The following is a 23,782-nucleotide window of genomic DNA, read 5'->3' on the forward strand; positions in this document are numbered from 1 at the left end:
TACTTTTCCTTTGTCTGTATAATACATGGTTTTCTAGGCTCACCGGTTCCCTTTTAAAGATGCTTTTCATGTCTCTCCTATTTATGTTCATGCGTTTCTTTAAATCCACAAGTATATTTATAATAGATGTTTTAGAAATTTTTTTGTGTCAGTTTCATCATCTGTTTCTTTCAGTCTATTTCTGTGGGTGTCGATCACAGAAGTGGTTTGAAATGGGAATCACGGTAATGCTAAATTGTTGAAGATAAGGTTGGCGGCCCTCACAAACATTAAGTGAATTAGATGATGGGTTCAATATGTTTAGAAGGAGTTTTCCCTGTGGCCTCGCCTCATTAAAAGGAGAAAAATTGGTGGAATTTTGAAACTTCTGATGCTGGATGAAATGGTTTGGAACCCAGAATTTCAATTTACAATTTTTTCTTACACATTGAACATCAAATCTTAATTTGTCTAATAAGGTTTTATTGCTCATTTCTTACTAGATCCAGGTCAGTTTAGGAATGTGGTAGGTAGTTATTAAGAAGTGTTTATTTATTTATTTTGAGAGAGAGCAGGAGCAGGGGAGGGGCAGAGAGAGAGGAAGAGAAAATCCCAAGCAGGCTGTGCACTGTCAGTGCAGACCCCAGTGCGGGGCTCAAACAGTCGAACCAGGAGATCATGACCTGAGCTGAAACCAAGAGTTGGATGCTTAACCAACTGAGCCACCCAGGTGCCCCAGAAATAAAATCTTAAAAAAAAAAAAAAAAAATTTAGGAAGTTGAAGGAGGCATAAATTTATGCCCCAAGAGGGCAATGTATTTTCCTGTTCTTTTACTACACCCTAGCTATGTGACCTTGGCCAATTACCTAATTCCTCTTGAGTTTTAGTTTTCTTAACAGCAAATTGGGAAGATATTAATATGGTTAAATAAAATATTGCAAATAAAGCATTTATTAAACCTCTGCATAGTAATTCCTTCCATAGGTGGTAACTCTTAATATTTTAAATATTTTACATATATTGCATACTGTGATGGCAATCTGTTGTTTTTGAATTAAGGAATTGATGTTTGATTTGTTAAAACAGTATGAGACTGCCCAGTTAATACAATATAGATTTTTAAATTGTGGGTGGTGGAAATATTTTAAAATTAATTTGACCAACTCATATTTATTGAGCACCAACTCTATATCCTGGGCACCTTGTTTCAGATCTAGTGTGAAAGACTGATGGATACACTCACAATTGGAGTGTAATGTAATATCATGTCATGAATGCTAATTAGAAGAACATAGAAGCTTTTATTGAGCACTGAATGCCCAACTGTGGCCTAGAGAGTGAGTGGTGAGTGTGTGTTCCAAGTAAATCTTCAGCAAGAAGGTATTGCATCACTTTGATCTGAATGTAAAGAAGTCCACTTAAGTGTACAAGGGTGGATGTGGAAAAAGATGTTAAGTAAGGAGAACATCATGCAAAAGACCTATGTCTTATTTACAATTTTTACAATTGATTATTTTTTCTGGGGCATTTCTTGAACTTTAGCTATAAGGAATGTGACTCTATTTATGCAGTGTATGTTTTCTTTCCTTGTCATTGGTTCATAAATGATAATTTGGTGATAGAATGCTTTACCTTTGCCAAATGTGTATAGTTAAGGGATCTGTATTTTTCCCTTTTGGGAGAAAAATGGTTGGCATAGTTCCTAGGGTATATCTTGGCCATTACAGCTGCTTGGTAGATATTTTTTGGTTAACTAAATGCACTCAGTTTTTTATTCCCAGGCTTATATGCAATACTCAAAATAGCTGAAGGTTTAATTAGCTAAGATGGAGATACTAAAATGCTTATCTTCTCTAAGGGAAAAAAATCTTAATGAAGTTTAATTATTTTTATAAATTATGGACTTGACCCTTGAAAGTTTTCTTTGAGATTTAAAATTAAAAACAATTTTTTTTTGTAGTTAATAATGTCTTTTTCTTTCCTCCCCCCTCCCCCCCCCCAACCAGGTATGGCCTCACAAGTCTTGGTCTACCCACCGTATGTTTATCAAACTCAGTCAAGTGCCTTTTGTAGTGTGAAGAAACTCAAAGTAGAGCCAAGCAGTTGTGTATTCCAGGAAAGAAACTATCCACGGACCTATGTGAATGGTAAAAATATTGGAAATTCTCATCCTCCCACGAAGGGTAGTGTTTTTCAGACAAAGATACCATTTAACAGACCTCGAGGACACAACTTTTCGTTGCAGACAAGTGCTGTTGTTTTAAAAAACACTGCGGGTGCTACAAAGGTCATAGCAGCTCAGGCACAGCAAGCTCAAGTGGAGGCACCTCAGATTGGGGCGTGGCGACACAGGTTCAATTTCCTAGAAGGCCCCCAGCGATGTGGATTGAAGCGCAAGAGTGAGGAGTTGGATAATCATAGCAGCGCAATGCAGATTGTTGATGAATTGTCCATACTTCCTGCAATGTTGCAAACCAACATGGGAAATCCAGTGACAGTTGTGACAACTACCACAGGAACAAAACAGAATTGTACCACTGGAGAAGGTGACTATCAGTTAGTACAGCATGAAGTCTTATGCTCCATGAAAAATACTTATGAAGTCCTTGATTTTCTTGGTCGAGGCACTTTTGGCCAGGTAGTCAAATGCTGGAAAAGAGGGACAAATGAAATTGTAGCAATCAAAATTTTGAAGAATCACCCTTCTTATGCACGTCAAGGTCAAATAGAAGTGAGCATATTAGCAAGACTCAGTACTGAAAATGCTGATGAATATAACTTTGTACGAGCTTATGAATGCTTTCAGCACCGTAACCATACTTGTTTAGTTTTTGAGATGCTGGAACAAAACTTGTATGACTTTTTGAAACAAAATAAGTTCAGCCCCCTGCCACTAAAAGTAATTCGACCCATTCTTCAACAAGTGGCCACTGCACTGAAAAAATTGAAAAGTCTTGGTTTAATTCATGCTGACCTCAAACCAGAAAATATTATGCTGGTGGATCCTGTTCGGCAGCCATACAGGGTTAAGGTGATAGACTTTGGGTCGGCCAGTCATGTATCAAAGACTGTTTGTTCAACATATCTACAATCTCGGTACTACAGGTAGGTGACAACTACCTTTTGGCTCTTTAATAAATGTTGAATTTTGGCTGAATGAAATAATTTTGTGTGTGTACATGGTAAAAAAGATGGCTTGGGTAAATAAATAAATCCAGACAAGATTGGTTTAGGTTTGAGGTGTTAAGAAGATTTTTAAAATTTAGGCATAAAATCTGCCTGAACAGAGTAGAAATCTCCCCAGCAGCTCCATGCCAAAGTTCCATGACCTGAAGGAATGATAGGTTATTAATGATGATCAAACAGAAGTCTTCAAATGTTGGGAAAGGGTTCATAGTAATTTTTGTATATATCTTTGAGTATTTTGGCACTTAAGAGAACTCGTTTATTAAAGGTAATTAGATGTGACTGAATACTTAGATAAGAATTCAGAAAGTTATTTTGATTAGTGATACTGAATTTCAGACACACTTCATGGCTGCCTTGAATGTGTAGGTGACTTTTCCATAACAGGTTTGATTATGCTTCCATCTATATGTTATGGGTAATGTTATTTTGGTGTTGGTGCTATGGGTGGAATTTAAAAAAGAAAATAATTTCCATGTAAATATTGATAAAGTGCTATAGTGTCATGATTAATACAATGCTAGCTTGGAGTGTCAATATGTAGTCTTACGGGCTAATGATTACCAGGATTCAAAATATCTTCTTGAGTATGTAAAATGGTTTTGGATTCATGGTTCTATAATTTTGAGATACTGTTTTCATTTCAGCTAGAATGAAATATACTCTAGAGCCCCAAAACAGTGGGCAAATACAGGAGCTTCCCAATATTGGCCGTTTTATAAGTTAGTGAATAGACAGATACATGCAGTTTGTTGTTGAAGATTGTTAGAACATGAGGATTATAAATTTAGGCCCAGCAAGGGTTGTTTATTTTTCTGGTTTTGTATCTACCTTTTTACTATACCTCTCATTCTGATTAGTGTCTTACAAATACATACTTTAGTACCCAGGACACTATATAGGAGAAATTAATTAGCTACTACAAAAAATGAACTCCAGATATATGCCCTACCATTAGTAGGTTATTAGAAGGAGTCCCATATATATCACTTAGTGACAATTTATTAAAATATATATTAGAAATTAGGAATATAGTCTAATTATTCTTTAGTATATTCCTGGTTGTAACATTTTTGGTATTAGAGTGCTAGATACTATTCTTAAAACCTTTTACATGATTTAAAAGCTTTGTAGTTGTATTACAGTATTAAGTCTTATTTAATATATAATTACATTTATTTGATCCTCTGTATTTCTGACAGATTTTTTTTTAATGTAATGGAATACAGGATTAGTTTTTAGTTCATTTTTTTTTGCTGGAATAATTATTTTAAATTCTTATTTAACAGCATGAGAAGAGTAGTGTTTTTTTTCCCTTCCCTTTGTACTCTATGGGTTCTGTCTTAAGAGCTTTTAGTTGTCAGCTAGCATATTATATAAACTCTAGGCTCCAGCTGCTTGGGCTCTATATTTAGTTCACTTGTTAGTAAATGACTTCATTTTATTTGGGTCCTGCATTATACTGCATATCAGATTTAGCTCCGTGTGATACCTATACTCCTTTTCTTTATTGAAATCTTTTGGATGAGAGTAAAAAAAAAAAAAAAAAGCTTTATTTTTTACACTTGAGAACATTTATTAAACATTTATTAAATGTTTCAAGGGAGTAAAGGAAATCCTTTAAAAAGCAATCTGAAATGCTAAATATTTTATGATGTTGATTTCTAGCATTGGGCCTTTGCACAAATATTAGCTTCTGTTGAGAATGAGAAAAAAAAAGCTATGAATAATTGCTAAGTACAATTACTAAGTTTTGAATTTGTTTTTCTATATAAATTTCAAGTAGATAATTTACCTGAATTTTAGAAGGTATACATACAATTGCTAAATTGCAGATTCTTTGTTTAGAGTTAAAAAAAAAATGAGGTTCTAATTTGTAAACAAGGACTCTGCTAGTAGCATTTTGATTTATGTTGCTTGGACAGAAACCTTTTAAAAGGACTTTATGCTAATTAGATCCAAGAGTTAGAAGAGTTAATACTAAGGTAGACTGGTGAAAGTGTCACATAGTCCTTAATCATGTGCTGTTTTAATATCTAGTGTAATTTTGCATGAAAATAGCAGGTAAACCATTAATCTTTTTCAATATTTGTTCACCAATTTTGGCTTAGTTTTTTACCAAGTTTACTTATAAATTTGAGTAGACAGTAAGCAAAAGTGTCTTATACTTGATTTTTAACTTTTTGTTAAAAATATGTTGTATTTAAAAAATGAAAGCAGGAAGTGGAAACTTACCAAATTAAATATTTTTGAGCTAATCACACTATGAACACACATACCCCAAGTTCCAAGGTAAACGATTTGTGTTTAAACATAGGTTCATGTGTTATTCTGTTTCTTTGAACTGGGCAACACAGAAATGTGTTGGGATATCTTAAAATAGCCAGGGGACAGTGGCCAGAAATTGTTGACTACTATAGATGGTGAGGCTGTCTACCTCTTGCAGTGATATAAGCCAGAAGTACATGCTAAGGGCATTGATTTGCTCAAGGTCAGCATGTTCTAAATTCAGCTGCATGAGTATGGTTTCTGTCAAGAACACACAGGGCTCTTGAACGCATAAAAGGTTTTAGCAGCAGAAGGTGCTGTGTTTCTGAGGTGCGGTGGCAGCATTTGGGTCATGAGTCTTTTTCTCTTAAATATAGAATTCTAGCCTGTGGTTTGAGTCACTTCAGAACATACAGACCGGAAAGTGTGCTGTAAAGTAACCTGAAAAGCAGTTGTATACTGAGTTGTATACAACTCAGTTGTAGTTTACTGAGTAATTTAGCATTCATTCATTGTTGTTGTGGTACAGAATGCTTTCTATTTTGCCTGTAATAGTTGACAGAATGGTATGTAATGAATGAGACACAATTAATTTAGGCTTATCAGTTTTTGTTTAGGGTATCCCCATCCCCTTATGCCTTTTTAGACCCAGAAGTATCAAAGTTCCTATAACAAAATTAAGTACAGAGAATGACTAATACTTGATGTAGGTTGCTCCTATGATAATAGAAGACTGTGTATGTATACTACATTTTTTTCAGGTGCTTTTATTTGTATTTCCTAGTTTGTTTCTTATGTCTCATCCCTATGAGTTAGGTAAGACAACTGGTAGAATTCCTATTTGAATAGGTAAAAACTGAGGCTCATAGAAGTCAAACAGGTCCAAATTCACACTCCAAGTTTAACTCAATTTTTGTGGAGTCCGTTTTATGTGCTGGCACTGTGCTAGGAATACAGATGTGATTAAACATGATTTCATAATTTGATAGAGGAGAAAAATAGTTTGTCTCAAGAAGTCCTAAGGTACAGGGGTGTACAGGGAGCTGTGGGAGTACAGAGGAGAGCACTTAACCTAATTTGAGCATTCAAAGAGGCTTCCAGGGAGAAATGACCCCTGTGTGAGCTTTGAGAGTAGAGAAGGAGTTAGGTTGACTAGCATTAAAGTGTTCTCTTTCACTAAACCACCCTTACCTAAAAAAACTCAGTATTGGCTAAAATTCCTGGCAATTTCTTCTCTGTATCATGAAACAGTTATTTTTATTTAGAAATCTGAATAAAAGGTTGTCAGTGGGTTTTCATTTTAACAGAAGTTTTAATTGAAATTTCCAAAAGTCTATAATGAAGTAGTTTTCAGTGCCATACATGGTGGCCATAGACATAGATTTCTCTCTCTTTTTCTCTCTCTCTCCAAATAAAAATTTTGGTAGGGCTCTTTTTTTTTTTTTTTAATGTTTATTTATTCTGAGAGAGAAAACATAAGGGGAGGGGCAGAGAGAGAAGAAGAGAGAGAATCTGAAGCAAGCTCCACACTGTTAGCGCAGAGCCCAACATGGAGCTTGATCCCGTGAGTCATGGGATCATGACCTGAACTGAAATCAAGAGTCAGGCACTTAACCAACTGAGCCATCCAGGCGCCCCAGAAATTTTGGTAGGACTCTTAAAGTTGTTTTTCTTTAAACAACTTTATTGGGATATATTTCATGTACCATGAACTTTACCCATTTGAAGTGTACAATTCAGTGGTTTTTAGTATATTTGTGGTTGTGCATCATCATGATCAATTTTAGAATATTGTTTTTACCCCCAGCAGAACTCCCTTTCCCATACCCCCTAGCCATCTTTCCCCAATCTCCCTATTCTCTAAGCCCTAGGTAACAAAAAAATCTACTTTTTAAAAAAATTTATTTTGAGAGACAGAGCATGCATGTGCAGGGTAGGGGCAGAGAGAAGGAGAGAGAGAATCCCAAGTAGGCTCCACGCTGTCAGCACAGATCCCTATGCAGGGCTGGATCTCAATGAACTGAGAGATCATGATCTGAGTTGAAATCAAGAGTTGAATGCTTAACTGACTGAGCCATCCAGGTGCCCCAAATCTATTTTCTGTCTCTGTAGATTTGCACATTCTTAGCATTTTATATGAATGTATTCATGTGGTCCTTTTTGACTTTTTTTTTTCACTTAGCATAACATTTTCAAGGTTCATCCATGCTGTAGCATGTTATTAGTAATTCATTTCTTTTTGTTGTTACATAATATTCCATTGTATAGATACACTACATTTTTTTTAATGTTTATTTTTGAGAGAGAGAGAGAGAGAGAGAAAGAGAGAGAATGAGGGGGGGAGGGGCAGAGAGAGAGGGAGACACAGAATGGGAAGCAGGCTCTAGGCTCCGAGCTGCAACACGGGGCTCAAACTCACAGACTGCGAGATCATGACCTGAGCTGAAGTCGGACGCCCAACTGACTGAGCCACCCAGGCGCCCCAAGATACCCTACGTTTTATGTCCATCATTTGATTGAGACCTCTTAAAATGTTATCAGCAGAAAGATTCATGAGTAGAAAACTGTAAAATGGCACACAGTTAAGTCTTTAATCCAAGATAATTAGGGCATATAAAGTGTAAATTATTGTGCTCGGTGCTGGTTATTCATTTAGGAGCAGAAATGTAGACCTAACCATTATGGTGCATTTAATCTAATGGGTAGAGAACCAAAAAGGTAAAGTAGTACTCTCTTATGGAAAGGAACAGGGACAGAGAATACCAGGATGGAGTTACTTTTTTTGTTTTTGTTTTTTAACTTTTTGCTTGGAAATAATTTTAGACATATAAAAAAGTTGCAAAAATAATAAAAGTATTCCTGTATACCTTTCACTTGGATTCTCTAAGTGTTTCAAATTTAAAAATTTTACCACTGTAGTTTTATCACTCATTCTTGGTTCTATGTACACACACATGTTTTTTTCTTGCGTTGTTTTTGAGAGTAAGTTTCAGACAATGGGCCCCTTTACCTGTAAATACTTCCATGTGTGTTTCCTAAACATAAGGATATTCTCTTACATAACCCCAGTATGATGATTAAAATCATCATCAGTTAACATCAATTCAGTATTCTTGATTTGATGAACTATTTGAACCACTCAAAATACTATTTGATTTGAGGAAATTAAAATCTATTTAATACTAGTATAGGTTAGTTATAGACTTTATTCAGGTTTTACCAATTTTCTCACTTACGACCTTTTTCCTGCCCAGAATTCAATACAAGATCACACAATGCATCATTTGCCATGTATGCCCCTTTAATGTCCTCTCATCTGGAGTAGTTCCTTCATTTTTTCTTTGCCTTTCATAACCCTGACACTTAAAAAAAATTTTTTTAATGTTTATTTAAAAAAATTCTTTTTAAATTTAATTTAGTTTTCCCCCCTTAATATAATTTATTGTCAAATTGGTGTCCATATAACGTCCAGTGCTCATCCCAACAAGTGCCCTCTTTCCTGCCTTTTATTTTATTTTTGAGAGAGACAGAGTGTGAGTTGGGGAGGGGCAGAAGGAGAGGGAGACAGAATCTGAAGCAGGCTTCAGGCTACCAGCTGTTAGCACAAAGCCTGATGCAGGGCTCGAACTCAGAAACCGCGAGATCATGACCTGAGCCGAAGTCGGACATTTAACCAGCTGAGCCGCCCAGTCGCCCCATAACCCTGAGCACTGGATAGTTATTTTGTAGAATGCTCCTTAATTTTGGTTTGCTTGATGTTTTCAATTTATGCATTTTTAGACTACACAGAAGTGATGTTGTGATCTCACGTATTGGGAGGCATATGATGTCATTTTGTCTCAACTGGTTAACTATGATTACTTTGTTGAGGTGGTGACTGCCAGATTTTTCCACTATAAGGTGTTTTTTCTTTGTAATTAATAAGTATCTTGGGGAGAGATACTTTAAAACTATACTGTTTTCTGATCTAATTTTCACGAACCAGTTTTAGCATCCATCCATTGGTGAATTTGGCCTTAAATATTTTTAAGTATGGGGCTGTGAGATGATGATTTTCTAATTCTGTCCTTCCTTTGTAAGGAATTCTTTTATAAGGAAGAGCTTTACTTGTTTTTAAATTTGTTTCTGCCTGGATTCACAGATTCATATTCAAAGGGTTATAATCTGTTACTTACTGTTATTTTTTTAGTGAATAATTATCCTAAACTGTCCAGCAGGAGCCACTTTAAGTTTGCTTCTGTGTCTCTTTGCCATGGCCCCATTTGAGTGCTTACTTTCCGGTACCACAAGATGATCCATACTGACTTTGTATCTTTCCTTCCCCAACTCTGGTATTGGTCATTTCTCTAAGGAGCTTTGGTTATTGGAGAATGGTGTTTAAAAACCAAAATCTGGATGCTAATGTCAGATGTGTTCATTAGTGCTAAGGTGTTCTTGCTTTTAGATCCTTTGAGTGGCGAAGCTAGAAAATGTGTGTGTGTGTGTGTTAGTGTAATTGTGTGTCTGTCTATTTATTAAAACCATGAATTCATACTGATATGTCCAGTTCTAATACCTCCAGAGTTCATTCTATCCTTCTTCCTTTATTTATAATCCCTTTTATAATTCCAGGAAATTTGGATCTCATTATCCACAATATGTTACATAATATTAGTTCAGTTCTAGAGTACACTTAACATAGTTTTGGTATTGCTACCCCTACCATTGCTAATTTACTAACCAGAGTACAACATTTATTTACAGTTCTTTTATTCTTTAGCCACAGACTTGGAGCATGTAGTCAAAATAGTGTGTTTTAAGTTACTTAGGTTCTTCTTCAAACCTCTGCTTTCAGTGTGTGATTATTGTTTACTTGAAATATATTTAAGTTCATTTCTTTGTATTTCATTTTGGATCCACCCATGTCCTTTTTTGTTTATTTGACTATGTGAAACATTAATTAATGTTCTAAAACTCAGAACCATGCTAAAACCATCAGAAGTGTCACTCCGTCTTTTCTGTCCTTCCCACCTCATTCCTACCTAACCCCTTTTGGTAGCCATTATCATTAGTTTTCAATTTATTCTTTGCATGTGGGTTTGTGTGTTTGTGTTTGGCAGGGGGTTATGTGAGCAGATAAATGTCTATTTTTTTGTTTCCTTTCTTACAGGAAAGGTAACATACTATAGCTACCTGTTTGCACTTGGCTGTTTTCCCTTAACAGTATTTCCTGGAAATCACTTCATGTCAGTTCATAGAGATCTTTCTATTTTATTGTGGATTACCATAGTTTATTCAGACACTTTCCTAGTTATTGACATAGTGTTTCCCAATTACAATTATAAAGAATAGCTTTGTGCATATATAATTTTGTATTGTTCAAGTTGTATCTTCAAGGTAAATTTTCAGAAGTGGGATTATTTAATCAAAAGGTAAATGCATATATAGTTTTGCTAAATATTGCCAAATTTCTGTCAGTAAGAACTGTACCAGTTTGCATTCCCATCAGCAATATATGATAGTGCCTGTTTTTCTACAGCATTGCCAGCAGAATATGCTATTTAACAATTTTGCGAATCTAATGGTAGATCTATGTAGTTTTAATTTTCATTTCTCATTATGAGTGAGACATAATGAGTGTTTAAGGGTCATTTTAAAATTGTGTGAGTGTGGATTTTCTGTTCATGTCTTTTGCCCATTTTTGTATTAAGAGTTGACCATGGCCCTTTGTCTACCAGTTTTAAAGATCTCTTACATATATGGAATATTAGTCCTTTATTTGTCATATATGTTGCATTTTTTTTAATTTTGACTTTTTGATGTCTTTTTGTTTATTTGTTTGCCTTGTAAAATTTTTTTTTGTGTGGTCAATTTTATCTTCCCTTTTATTGCTTGTGGATTTTAAGTCGTGTTTAGAAAACCTTTTCCCATGCTAATTCAGGGAGGCATTTACCGGGGTGCCTGGGTGGCTCAGTTAGTTAAGCGTCTGACTTCAGCTCAGGTCATGATGTCATGGTTTGTGGGTTTGAGCCCTTAGTCAGGCTCTGTGCTGACAGCTCAGAGCCTGGAGCCTGCTTCAGGTTCCGCGTGTGTGTGTGTGTGTGTGTGTGTGTGTGTGTGTGTGTGTCTGTCTGCCCTTCCCCCACTCATGCTCTGTCTGTGTCTCTCTCTGTCTCTCTCTCTCAAAATTAAATAAACATTAAAAAAAAAAAACAGACATTTGCCCTATTCTAGTACTTACTGAATTACATTTTAAGTATTTAGATCTCTAATCTATTATAAGTTTATTCTTATAATTTGTTGAGGTATAGATCTAATGTTTTTTGTTTTTTGTTTCAGACAGCTAGTTAGTTGTAAGGACTTTAAATTGGGTGGACAGGGTAAATTTCTAAGGACATGATATATTCAACTGAGGCCTGAAGGGAGACCACCAACCAGAGTGAGTGGAATTGAGAGCCTTGGGCAAAGAAAGAGCTGTGTGAAGCTCTTGAGATTGGTAAGAGTTTGATAAAGTAGAGAATCTGAAAGCTTGCCAGTGAGACTTAAGTATAGTAGAGTGGATAAAGTAGGGGTGATTTGAAGATGTAGGGTAGCCACTATGGTTTATGTTTTAATCACTTTAATTGCTATTTGGAGGAGGAGGATGAGGACCAGAATGAGAGTAGGAGTAGGAAAACCATTAGGAAAGAGGCATTAAAGTAATCCATAGAGAGGATGTGGTGGCAGTGCAAAGAAATGGATAGATTTAAGATACCTTTTGGTATTAGTGTGGTTATTTTGGCTTTAGTAGGATACTCCCCATACCTACCGGGGGAAAAATGCTTTGGTATGGTTGATGATATTTGTTGACTGAAATTGTGTGTGAATTTAGACATGCACCTGACTCCTGTGGATTTCTATATATAAGTGTATATTTAACACCATGTGTTAAACCTCCTCATTAAAAATGAGTAAAAACAAATAAGGAAAACAAAGTAACCTGGAAAACTCTCCATTAGCAGTATTTTAGACATGACTACCTGAATCTCAGGAAGTGAAATACAACGTTTGAAATTTTCTTAAGCTAAATCACATTTTGTTTTTAAAGTTGAATGATTTCAGGGATGCCTCGGTGGCTCAGTCAGTTAAGTGTCCAACTCTTCATTTTGACTTAGGCCATGATCCCAGGGTTGTGGGATTGAGCCCCACGTCAGGCTCTGTGCTAAGTGTGGAGATTGTGATTCTTTCTCCCCTGCTTGTGCATGTGTGCTCTCTCTTTAAAAAAAAAAAAAAAAGTGGTTTATTTCAGGCTGATTTGTTTTATAATAACCCCAAATCATGGCTAGTATGACTACTAAAATGACTACATTTTGTTATCATGTATTAAGATAAACATTTTTATAAAAATAGACTCACAGATTACATTGTTTTGCAGTTTGCTTTTGTTTAACTTAATACTTTGGTCCCCCCCCCCCCCCCCCCAGTGTATGTTTCCCTAGATTATTCTATGAAACTGTTAAATAGAATCTTCATGTGTGAACTCATTTAGATATTAATTGAACAGATTAACTGTGAAAGAGACAGTTATAAGGCAATAGAAAAAATTTGGATGTCAGATGATATAGGGAATTACTGATTTTTTAATGTGTGATAATAGCATTGTGGTTATTATTTTTAAGTATCCCTTAGAGTTATATGTTGAAGTATTTATAAGTGAAATTATATATCTGGGGTTTGCTTACTACCACCTAGTGGATAACCATTAATTATAATTTTAGACAGTCTTTGTTGATGCATTGGTAATTTTTGAAGCTAGGTTATTGGTAGATGGTGGTTCACACATCAGCTGTATTTGATGTTTTCTGTAGTAAAAGTAAATAAATACAGTTAAGTCTTAAATGCTTTAAAACTAGATGCCAAAGGGTGGGTGGGAGGGGGATGGGTGGAATATGTGAAAAAGATTAAGAGTACTTACTGTGATGAGTGCTGACAAAAACAAACAAACAAAAAAACACTAAATGCCCAAAATAGTTATAGTTCTTAATATTTTACGAATCAGAAAATCCAAGGAATATGCTGGTAGTTTTCTAGAGTGCTTTTATCAAAAGCAGGAGGTTTTTGGTGTGTAACTCTCAAAGTGTAAGATTCAAAATATTTAAGTAAGTAGAATTGAAATTTGATCTTGTATGTACTAAGCTTTCATGAAGCCTTTTGATATTAATATATCTACTTGCAGCCGTGACTAACTTCCTTTAGTTTCATGGATTGAGTGGTGTAAGTCACTCAAATACTTTCAGATCAAGATGTCTAGCTTAAAGGCTTTCCAAATTTTAATTAACTCCTCTTTTGTTTTTTACTTAGTTTTAGGCAATCTTTTATTTCTGATAGGTGAAAAATGGAAATCCTGATAATGAGAATCAAGAAAAATATTTTGTTTTGAAAGCATTTCATCAGATTATAATTTTAGATATGTTACTATTTTGTTAATATTTAGAAAGGAATATTGCCTTTCTAAAAATTGCTGTATAATATTAGAATATTTTTATACTTAGGTAATCCCTTCCTTTACATATTTCACTCTGAAACATTTGTCCATAGAGCTCCCTATATTAAAAAAAACAAATTGAACTAATTTGTAAACTGTACTGTCATCTTGACCTAACAGTTTGGTGGCCAAAATTATTTTTAAAATGGAAATTTTTTTCATTTTTTATTGTGAAAAACACATAAAGTAATATTTGTCATCTTAAGCATTTTTTTCATCTTGAACATTTTTAAGCAGGTAGTTCATTAGTATTAAGTATGTTCACATTGTTGTAAAACAGAGCTCTAGAACTTCATCTTGTACATTTTGAAGATCTATACCCACTAAATACCTCCCTTTTTCCCCCTCTCCTCAGCCCCTGGTCACCACCATTCTACTTTTTGTTTTTATGAATTTGACTACTTACTTTAATTATCTCCTAGAAGGAGAATCATATAGTCCTTGCCTTTTTGTGACTGGTATATCTCACTTAGCATAATGTCCTCAGTGTTCATCCATGTGGTAGCATGTGTCAGGATTTCCTTTCTTTCTAAGGCTGAAAAATTCTATTGTATGTATATTCCACATTTTGTTCATCCATTCTTTTATCACTGGACATTTGGGTTGCTTCCACCTCTTGGCTACCTTGAAAAGAGCTGCTATCAACACGAGTGTACAAATAGCTCTTCAAGACCCAACTTTCAGTTCTTTTCTCTATGGACCCAGGGGTGGGGTGGCTGCATCATGTGGTAGTTATATTTTTGTGATTTTTTTTTATGTTGAAAAGCCTTTAATTTCAGAGGTTATCAGCTCCCCCCCACCTTGTGCTGTATAGCTTTGTGTTAAAGGTACACATTGTCTGTCTGATGAATGTACTGTAATAGAGTGTAATGTAATGGTATCAGTCCCAACCTCACACACACCTCAGGATGTGTGTGCTTGTTTGTTTCGGAGTCTTCAGCATTTTCCTGTGAATGGAATTCATCACCGTGGATAGTATTAACAGAGTACCTGCTGCCACAGAAGAGTACAAGTTTAGTGGCCAGTGAATAATTTAGGTATCAGCTGGTGTGGTGAGATTGTATTACTTAGGAGAGAGATCTAATGAGTTAAACTTTGACATTAAAAAGAACAAACGTTTCTTTTGTGAGAAAACACTGAATTATAAATAATTTTGAATATACTGATCTAAAAGCCAGTGTACTAAATTAAAAATTATTTGATTTAATTTTTAATTACAAAGTAATTGATGCTTGCTATCGGGAAAAAAATTCCATAATCGAGAAGGCTGTGAAGCAAAGCAGGAGCATCCCCCCCCTTAGTGTTGTGTTTCTGTATTATAATTTTTATAATGTATTGTATCCTTCAAGCAGTTCTCTCTGATGTCATTTTGTTTTCTGATAGTGCCACAGGGATCTTTCTTATATGTCCTGGGACACTTGTTAGGTACATTTCCACAACATTTCTAGAAGATTTGTTGGGTCAAAAAGGTTATGTTACATTTTACTGGTGGGCGCTGCCATAGTTTCTTCCAGAAACATACTACTTGAGTTTATAATCTCACCCAGTAGTGCGTGAAAAATGCCCCACCCCCTTTTTTCAAATTCTTGTCATTATAAGGATATTTCTGGTCTTTCAAATTGTTGGCTTAAAAAGGCAAAACCAAAATCAAGTTTTAATTTTTTTATCACCTGCACTACATGAAAAAAAAAAAGTTTTCTGTCTTAATATTACACTGGTAGACACTCTTTTATATGGGCAATGAAAATGTAAAGATAAACAGGTTTCGTATAATAATAACCACATTTATTGGCTGCTTAGTACCAGCCACTGTGCTAGAAACTTTTCTTAACTACCCCTTACCCATACAACAACCATGACAAATGGTAATACTTACATTTTACAAAGAGGGAATTTGAGATTCAGATATGGTAAGCAACTTGCTTAACACAGCTAATCAGTGGCAGAGCTGTGATTTGAACTCAGTCCTGCCTCTCCACTTTTCCATGCTCTTTCTCCAGGGATTTTCCCTCATATTCCTGAAACTCCTCTCTTGAAGGACACTGGTGACTTATTTGTTAATCACCAAATTTGATTTTTTTTTTTTTAAGTCCACATCTGGCTGGACCTCTGTCATTCAGTGCTGTTAGTCCTTTTTTTTACTGAAACTTTCTTTGTTGGTTCCTAAACACTGTACCCTCAGATTCTTCTTTCACTTCTCTGACAAACTATCTTGTTCTTTTCTTTTTTTTTTTTAACCTCTTAAATGAATACATTCTATTGGGTTCAGTCCTGTACTCTCTTCTCATTCAATATATTCCCCTCTTGGAGATCTTAACTCTCCTCCATGACTTCAGTTTGTTTAATATGGTAAGCGTTCAGATACCTTCCTGAAGGTAGGAGGTAGATACCTACATTTCAGGTCAGTTAGGTACCTGGCCCCCCTTTGAACACCTAATTTCTGTTTTTAGTTATTTCCTTGGACAGTCTCTGGATGTTTCTAACTCATGTTCAAAGATTCATCTTTCTCCCAGAGTCTTCTCATCTTCTCATATTACCATAACAAGATTATTAAAGAATCATTTTCCCTGCTCCTCATTGTTGGACACTTTGGGTTTTTTGGTTTGTTTTGGTTTCCTGCTCAATGTCTAGTCACTGTGTGACCAAATCCTATTGATTTTACTTTTGAAATGTCCTCACATGTCAATTTGCCACACTTCATGTGCCTTGTTCTGGTCTGGACTTCTGTGCTAGATTAGAAAGTAATTTTTTGACCTATAGTCTCTGCCTTTTGCGGTTTATCCTGCATTGTTGGACATGTGTTATGGGTTGGTTTAAGAGATGACAGAAGTGCACACAGATGTGTAATTGGAAGATTTTTTTTTTTTTTTTACTACTTTGCTCTTTCTTACCCCCTAGTTCCTAATATGAGGGTGTACTTACCAGCAAATGTCACAAACTAACGACCTCTTGGAAACCTAGTGGCAGTGGTATCGAGATTATGATGCGCCTTTGGCCTTGAAATAGCCCTGTACAACTGGAAAAAGCTGACAGAGTAATCAAAAAAGTGACTCAAATACTTTAAAAATGTATGCTTAGGAAGCATTTGGTAACTTTTCAGTAGATTTTCTAGTACGCACCTTGATAACACAAGCCCTGTATCTCTTTTCCTGTATCAGGAGTCTCTGTCCACTCTCTTCTGTGGTGTGGAGCCATTTCATATTGTAGCAGAATGCTCCCCGGCATTGTAAATGTGTATTTTTTCCCTCTTTCCTTCCTAAAGACTAAACTAATGATCAACAGTTCTAAAAATAAAATAGTTGTATTAAAGTTATTGTGATGTGGAAGCAAATAATTTTATTAAGAAATTTTTTTTTAATGTTTATTATTAAGAGACAGAGATGGAGCATGAGCATGGGAGGGGCAGAGAGAGGAGGAGACACAGAATCTGAGGCAGGCTCCAGGCTTTGAGCTGTTAGCACAGAGCCCAACATGGGGCTCGCACTCACAGACTTCGAGATCATGACCTGAGCCCAAGTCGGACGCTTAACCAACTGAGCCACCCAGGTGCCCCAGAAGCAAATAATTTTAGAGCTGGAAACATTTACATAGACATTTAGTCTAACTTATTATAGAAGAGGCAACTGAAATCCAGTACACCTAAATGAGAATTGGTATATCAGCGTTTATAAGTAACTCTTAATTTTTACATGTATTAATATGGATATATTTGATTTTTAGTAATAGCAAAGTAATAATAAAATTACTCTTTGGAGTGCTTGGGTGGTTTAGTTAGTTGAGTGACCAACTCTTAGTTTGGGCTCAGGTCATGATCCCAGGGTCCTGGGATCAAGCCACATATTGGGCTCCACACTGAGTGTGGAGCCTGTTTGAGATTCCTTCCCCCTCTTCCCTGCTCGCTTCTTTAAATCTAAGGATATAGCTTCTTTATAAATGATAAAATGTAATTGTAGAATTTGGCATTTGGTCGGTGAAATCAGTCAGTCAAATGGTGAAAGTCATCTGAAAACAGGGAAACCTTTTAAAAACAAAGTACTTTTAGAAGTGTTTAGAAGGAATAAACTCATTGAGAGAATTTATATTTGTGTAGTTTGGTGGGGAACTGTGTAACATGAAAGAAGTATGTGTGTGAATCTTTTGAAGGTTTTGTTTGCTCTGAATTGCTTCTCGTTAACATGTAACTCCTAGGAGAATGTCGTTGAATTAGTAACAGGCCTTTACGCACTATATAGTATTTTTGATATGATGGTGTTCCTTTTTAGGGATTACAGGAAAACCTGAGACTTTTCAGTAGTTCATATGAGGCATTGAATATCAAGTATTTTCTTTAAAAAAAATTTTTTTTAATGTTTATTTTTGAGAGAGAGAGACAGAGAGACAGAGAGACAGAGAGCGAGTGGGGGAGGAACAGTTAGACACAGAATCCGAAGCAGGTTCCAGGCTCCGAGCTGTTAACACAGAGCCTGACGTGGGGCTCGAACTCACAGACCACGGGATCATGACCTGAGCTGAAGACGGACACTCAACCGGCTGAGCCGCCCTGGCACCCCTAAAGTATTTTCAAAGAAGGGTAGAATTTAAAAAAATAAACAGTATACTTAATGTTTGGTGCTAAATAATGCCAAGTAACAAATTATGCGACTGTATTTATTCACAGGTTCATAATTCCTGTTCTGCCACTTAATATGTCAACTAGAGCAAATTGTTTAACCTTACTGAGCCTCAGTTTACTCATCTGTAAAATAATGATGCTAATAGCTACCTCAAAGGTTCTTGTGAAGGTTAAACTCCACAATGCATGTGAAGCACTCAATATAGTCTTGGGAGATTGTATACACCCTATAAGTAGAAGCTATTAAAAATAAAAGAGTGTATGGTTTAAAGGAAAATTATGCAATGGTAACAAGATGGTAGGGAGTCTCCCAGTTGTTCCATGATGGCTTACATTGTGTGTTTGTCCTGCTGTTACCCCGCAGAGCAGAACCTTTGAAAGCTTATGTAAAGTAATTGACTTTGTGTTAATAATGACTAATCTGTCATTTTTTTGTAAACTTTTATTAAAGTAGAAGATAGTATAAAGTGTATAAATTTAAAATTTACAGTTTCATAATTGCAATGTGAACTAACCCTTATAACCACTACCCAAGTCAAGGTTATTGACTATTTGGATGTTCTATTTTGTGAAGTTTCTTTTGTCTGATTTTCTATTTGCTTGACAGTCTCATTCTTCTTCTTTTTTTTTAATGTTTATTTATTTTGGGACAGAGAGTGGGGGAGGAGCAGAGAGCGAGGAAGAGAGAGAATCCCAAGAAGGTTCTGTGTAGAGCCCAGCGTGGTGCTTGATCCTAAGAACTGTGAGATCATGACCTGAGCTGAAGTCAAGAGTTGTTGGCTTAACCAGCTGAGCCACCCAAGCACCCCTCATTTGTGGTTTTTAAAGTGTTTATTCTTAATATGAAATCTTTTGGAGAAATGTCTTCTTCCATTCTTTGGCTTTCTTTTTCACTTTGTTAGAGCTGACTTAGGTGAATACATGGACCAATTTAATACATGATCTTATTTTAATATATAGTTGGCCCTTAAACAACATGGGTTTGAACTGCACGAGTCCACTTTTGCGGATTTTTTTTGATGAACATGGTACAGTACTGTAAATGTATTTTCTCTTCCTTATGATTTTTTTTTAATATTATATTTTTAAGTCATCTCTACACCCAATGTAGGGCTCAAACTTAAAACCCTGAGATCAAGAGTTGCATGCTCTACCAATTGAGCCAGCTAGGCACCCCATCTTCCTTATGATTTTCTTAATAACATTTTATTTTTCTGTAGTTTACTTTATTAGGAGAATATAGTGTGTGTGTGTGTGTGTGTGTGTGCGTGTATGTGTGTGTGTAACACAAAATATCTATTTATGAACTATATTATCGTAAAAGCTTTATTAGTTGTTATTATTAGTTGTTAAGTTCTTGGGAAGTCAAAAGTTATTTTGACTGCATGGGTGTTGGTACCCCACATTCCTCTGTATTGCTTTATTTTTCAAAATTCTCCTTCAGATTAGTAGAATTTTTGTCCTATTTAAGAAATTCTCAGCATGAGTGGGGGAGAGGCAGAGAGAGAGGGAGACACAGAGTCTGAAGCAGGCTCCAGGCCCCAGATCTGTCAGCACAGAGCCCATGCAGAGCTCGAACTTGAACTTGTGAACCGAGAGATCATGACCTGAGCCAGAGTTGTATGCTTAACCGACTGAGCCACTCAGGCACCCCTCCTATATTTTCTTTTAAAAGATTTACTATTTTTTTTTAATTTTAATTTTAATTTTTTATTTTTGAGAGAGAGAAAGAGACCAAGTGCGAGCAGGGGACAGGCAGAAAGAGAGGGAGACAGGATCTGAAGCAGGTTCCAGGCTCTGAGCTATCAGCCCAGAGCACGACATGGGGCTTGAACTCACGGACTGCGAGATCATGACCTAAGCCGAAGTCGGGTGCCCAACCCATTGAGCCACCCAGGTGCCTCAAAAGCTTTATTGGTTTACCATCACATTTAGTTAGATCTGCCATCCATCTGGAATTGATTTTTGTGTTATCGTATGAGGTAACGATTAAGGTACATTTTCCCCCACGTGGATATCCCTTAAACAGAGCACCATTTATTATTCTACTGCGTAGCAGTGCCAACTTCGTCGTAAACCAGCTGTGGGTTTATATGTGGGTATTTTTGGACTCTCCATGATGACCTGTCCTTATTTTGTCTCTTTTTGCACCAGTACCACAGTGTCATTACCATAACTGATAGTCCTCCTGCTTGTTCTTCAAAGCCTTGTTTCTGCTCCTTCGCATTTCTAGATGAATGTTAGAATATGTGAGTTATGCAAAAAATATTTTAATTTCTGAAGTATATTTTCCCCAGGTGTGTTTGGGTGTTATTTTCTTAAATCACTTTAAAGATGTTATCCTGTTATATTTTGGCTTTCCATTATTTCCACAGCAAATTGGCTCTTTTGTGGATGGCAAGTCCTTTTTTCCCTCTGTGGCTACATTTAAGGTTTGTTTGCTTTTGTTTTTGTTTTTTGTTTTTTTGTTTTTGGTTTAAGCAGTTGACTCTGAGGTGTGTGTGTTGAATTCTGCTTGGCCTATGTTGAAATCCTGCCCTTAATATTTTAATGTGAAACTTTTCAAACTTACAAATAGGTTAAAAGGATTATATAGTGAACATGCATATACCTGACCACCTAGATTCTACAATTAACATTTTGCTATATTGTCTTTATCATAGGTATTTTTCTACTCATTATTCCATCTTTATTTAATAAGGTAATTCAAAGTAAGTTGTAGACATTAGCACATTGTACCAATGAACACTGAAGCATGTCAATCATAAAATAGCTTGAGGCACGCCTGGGTGGTTCAATCAGTTGAGCATCCGACTTCGGCTCAGGTCATGATCTCACAGTTTGTGAGTTTGAGCCCTGTGTTGGGCTTTGTGCTGACAGCTCAGAGCCTGGAGCCTGCTTCAGATTCTGTGTCTCCCTCTCTCTCTGCCCCTCCCCTGCTTATGCTCTGTCTCTCTCTGTCAAAATAAACATTAAAAAGTTAAAAAAAATTAAAATAGCTCAATATTTATGGTTCTTTTTTTTAAAGTTTATTTATTTTGAGAGAGAGAGCGAGCGAGCATGAGTGGGGGAGGGGCAGAAAGAGAGTGTGTCCCAAGCAGGCTCCATGTGGTCAGTGCAGAGCCCGACGTGGGGCTCAGTCCCATGAACTGTGAGGTCATGACCTGAGCTGAAATCAAGAGTCAGATGCTTAACCAACTGATCCACCCAGGCACCCCTATGATTCTTTTTTTTGAAGTAAGTTTTATATATAGGAAACTGCACAAATCTTAAGTATACCATTTAGTAAGTTTTGACAAATGTGTCAACCCAAATTCCTATCAAAATAATAGAATACTACCATCACCCCAAAAATTTCCCTCATGTCCCTTCCCATTTGGTCTTGTCTCTCACTCTTGCCCCTTCCATATGTAACTACTGATCTGAGTTTTTTCACTACAGATTACTTTTTTCCGCTCTAGAACTTAATAAAAATGAAACAATACAGCATGTACTCCTTTTTATCTAAGGTTATATTTCAATATAATGATTTTGTGATTTGTTGATATTTTATATTAGTAGATAATTTCTTTTGTTGCTGAGTGATTTTCTGGCACCAGAAGATTTCCATGCCCACCTTATACTTTCCCCACCTTTAATCAGTCATTTCTCTTGGGAGACTTAGTTCTTTTTAGTGGGGGAGGGAATTGTATTTAGAAATCAAGAATTTGCTATTTTAAAAAGTAAATTCTAGTTTTATGGTGAAATTTTCTCGAACATTTCTATTGTTATTTTAAAGTCCCTGTAATAATTTCACTGGCTATAAGGGGTGCCTGGGTGGCTCAGTTGGTTAAGTGACCGACTTTGGCTCAGGTCATAATTTCATGGCTCTTGAGTTCAAGTCCCATGTCAGGCTCTATACTGTCAGCTCAGAGCCAGGGAGCCTGCTTTAGATTCTGTGTCTCCTTCTGTCTCTGCCCCAGCCCTGCTTGCATTGTCTCTCTCTGTCTCTCAAAAATGAAAAAATTTAAAAAAAAAAATTAAAAATATAATTTCATTGGCTATATAACTGTAAGGCTTCTATTGAATTTTTTCTCCTTTTCTTTCTTTACATCTGATTTTATTTCCTATTTGGCTGGTAACGTTTTTTGTTTGTTTCTTTAGTACTCGATCTTGGGTATGAAAAATTCTTGAGCTGTGCTGTTCATTATGGTAGCTCTAATCACTCATGGCTGTTTAGGCTTAAATTTAAATTACTTAATATTAAATAAACTTAAAAATTCTTTTCCTCAGTCACGTTAGCCACACCTCAAGCGCGCAGTAACTACGTGTGACTACTACAGAGAACGGTCCTGTCATTGTGGAAAGTTCTGTTGGACAGTGTTATGTTAGTAACTCTGGATGATAAGATCTTCCTCCAGAGATAGTTCTTTTTTATTCTGGAAACCAGGTAGAGTAGGTAGCTCATGTTATTCCAAATGAGGCTTGTCTATTTCAGTTTGTCCTTGTTCCTAGGATATAGCCCTTTATGGTTTCATTTGAAAAGCCTGGAGTATCCACCATGGCCCCTCTTCCTTGGCTGGTTCTGAATTCCAGATTTTGTTTTCCCAGCTCAGTGGAATAGCTGTAGGCTAAATTTAGGCCACTCTTTTCTGTTCAGCCTCTGTGTTTGACTGTCAGTTGGTGACTACCTTAAGGAAATGTAAGGCCAACTTTAATAATCAGTTTCTCTTTGCTCTGGGATTTTTGTTCCCTCAAGTCCTAGCTGTTTTGTTTGCTCTCTGATGACTTCACACAATTTTTTTTAACAGTAGACTTTATTTCTTAGAACTGTTTTACGTTCATAGCAAAATTGAGCAGAAGATACAGAGTTTCCATACCCCTTAGTACAACCTCTCCCGCTCTGACTCCCCTGCCCCCTCAGCCACATCAGTACATTTGTTACAATTTTGGTGTAATTTCTTTTTATTTATTTAAAAAAAATTTTTTTTTTAATGTTTATTTATTTTTGAGACAGAGAGAGACAGAGCATGAATGGGGGAGGGTCAGAGAGAGGGAGACACAGAATCCGAAACAGGCTCCAGGCTCTGAGCTGTCAGCACAGAGCCCCACGCGGGGCTTGAACTCACGGACCATGAGATCATGACCTGAGCCGAAGTCGGCCGCTCAACCGACTGAGCCACCCAGGCACCCCTGTAATTTCTTTTTAAAGTTTGTTTGTTTGTAGGGGCTCCTGGGTGGCGCAGTCGGTTAA

At 36.2% G+C, this 23,782-nt stretch overlaps 1 protein-coding gene across 1 annotated transcript in view; it reads left to right on the forward strand.

Annotated features, from left to right (window-relative positions):
• HIPK3 (homeodomain interacting protein kinase 3) overlaps positions 1 to 23,782 on the forward strand; it is a 93,174-nt gene that overhangs the window by 27,721 nt on the left and 41,671 nt on the right. The window contains 1 exon segment of the mRNA XM_043580900.1: positions 1,987 to 3,085. Coding sequence (XP_043436835.1) covers positions 1,989 to 3,085 — 1,097 coding nt within the window. The 5' untranslated portion in view covers positions 1,987 to 1,988.

The sequence above is a fragment of the Prionailurus bengalensis genome, chromosome D1 (genome assembly GCF_016509475.1).
Source record: "Prionailurus bengalensis isolate Pbe53 chromosome D1, Fcat_Pben_1.1_paternal_pri, whole genome shotgun sequence".
Classification (NCBI taxonomy): Eukaryota; Metazoa; Chordata; class Mammalia; order Carnivora; family Felidae; genus Prionailurus; species Prionailurus bengalensis.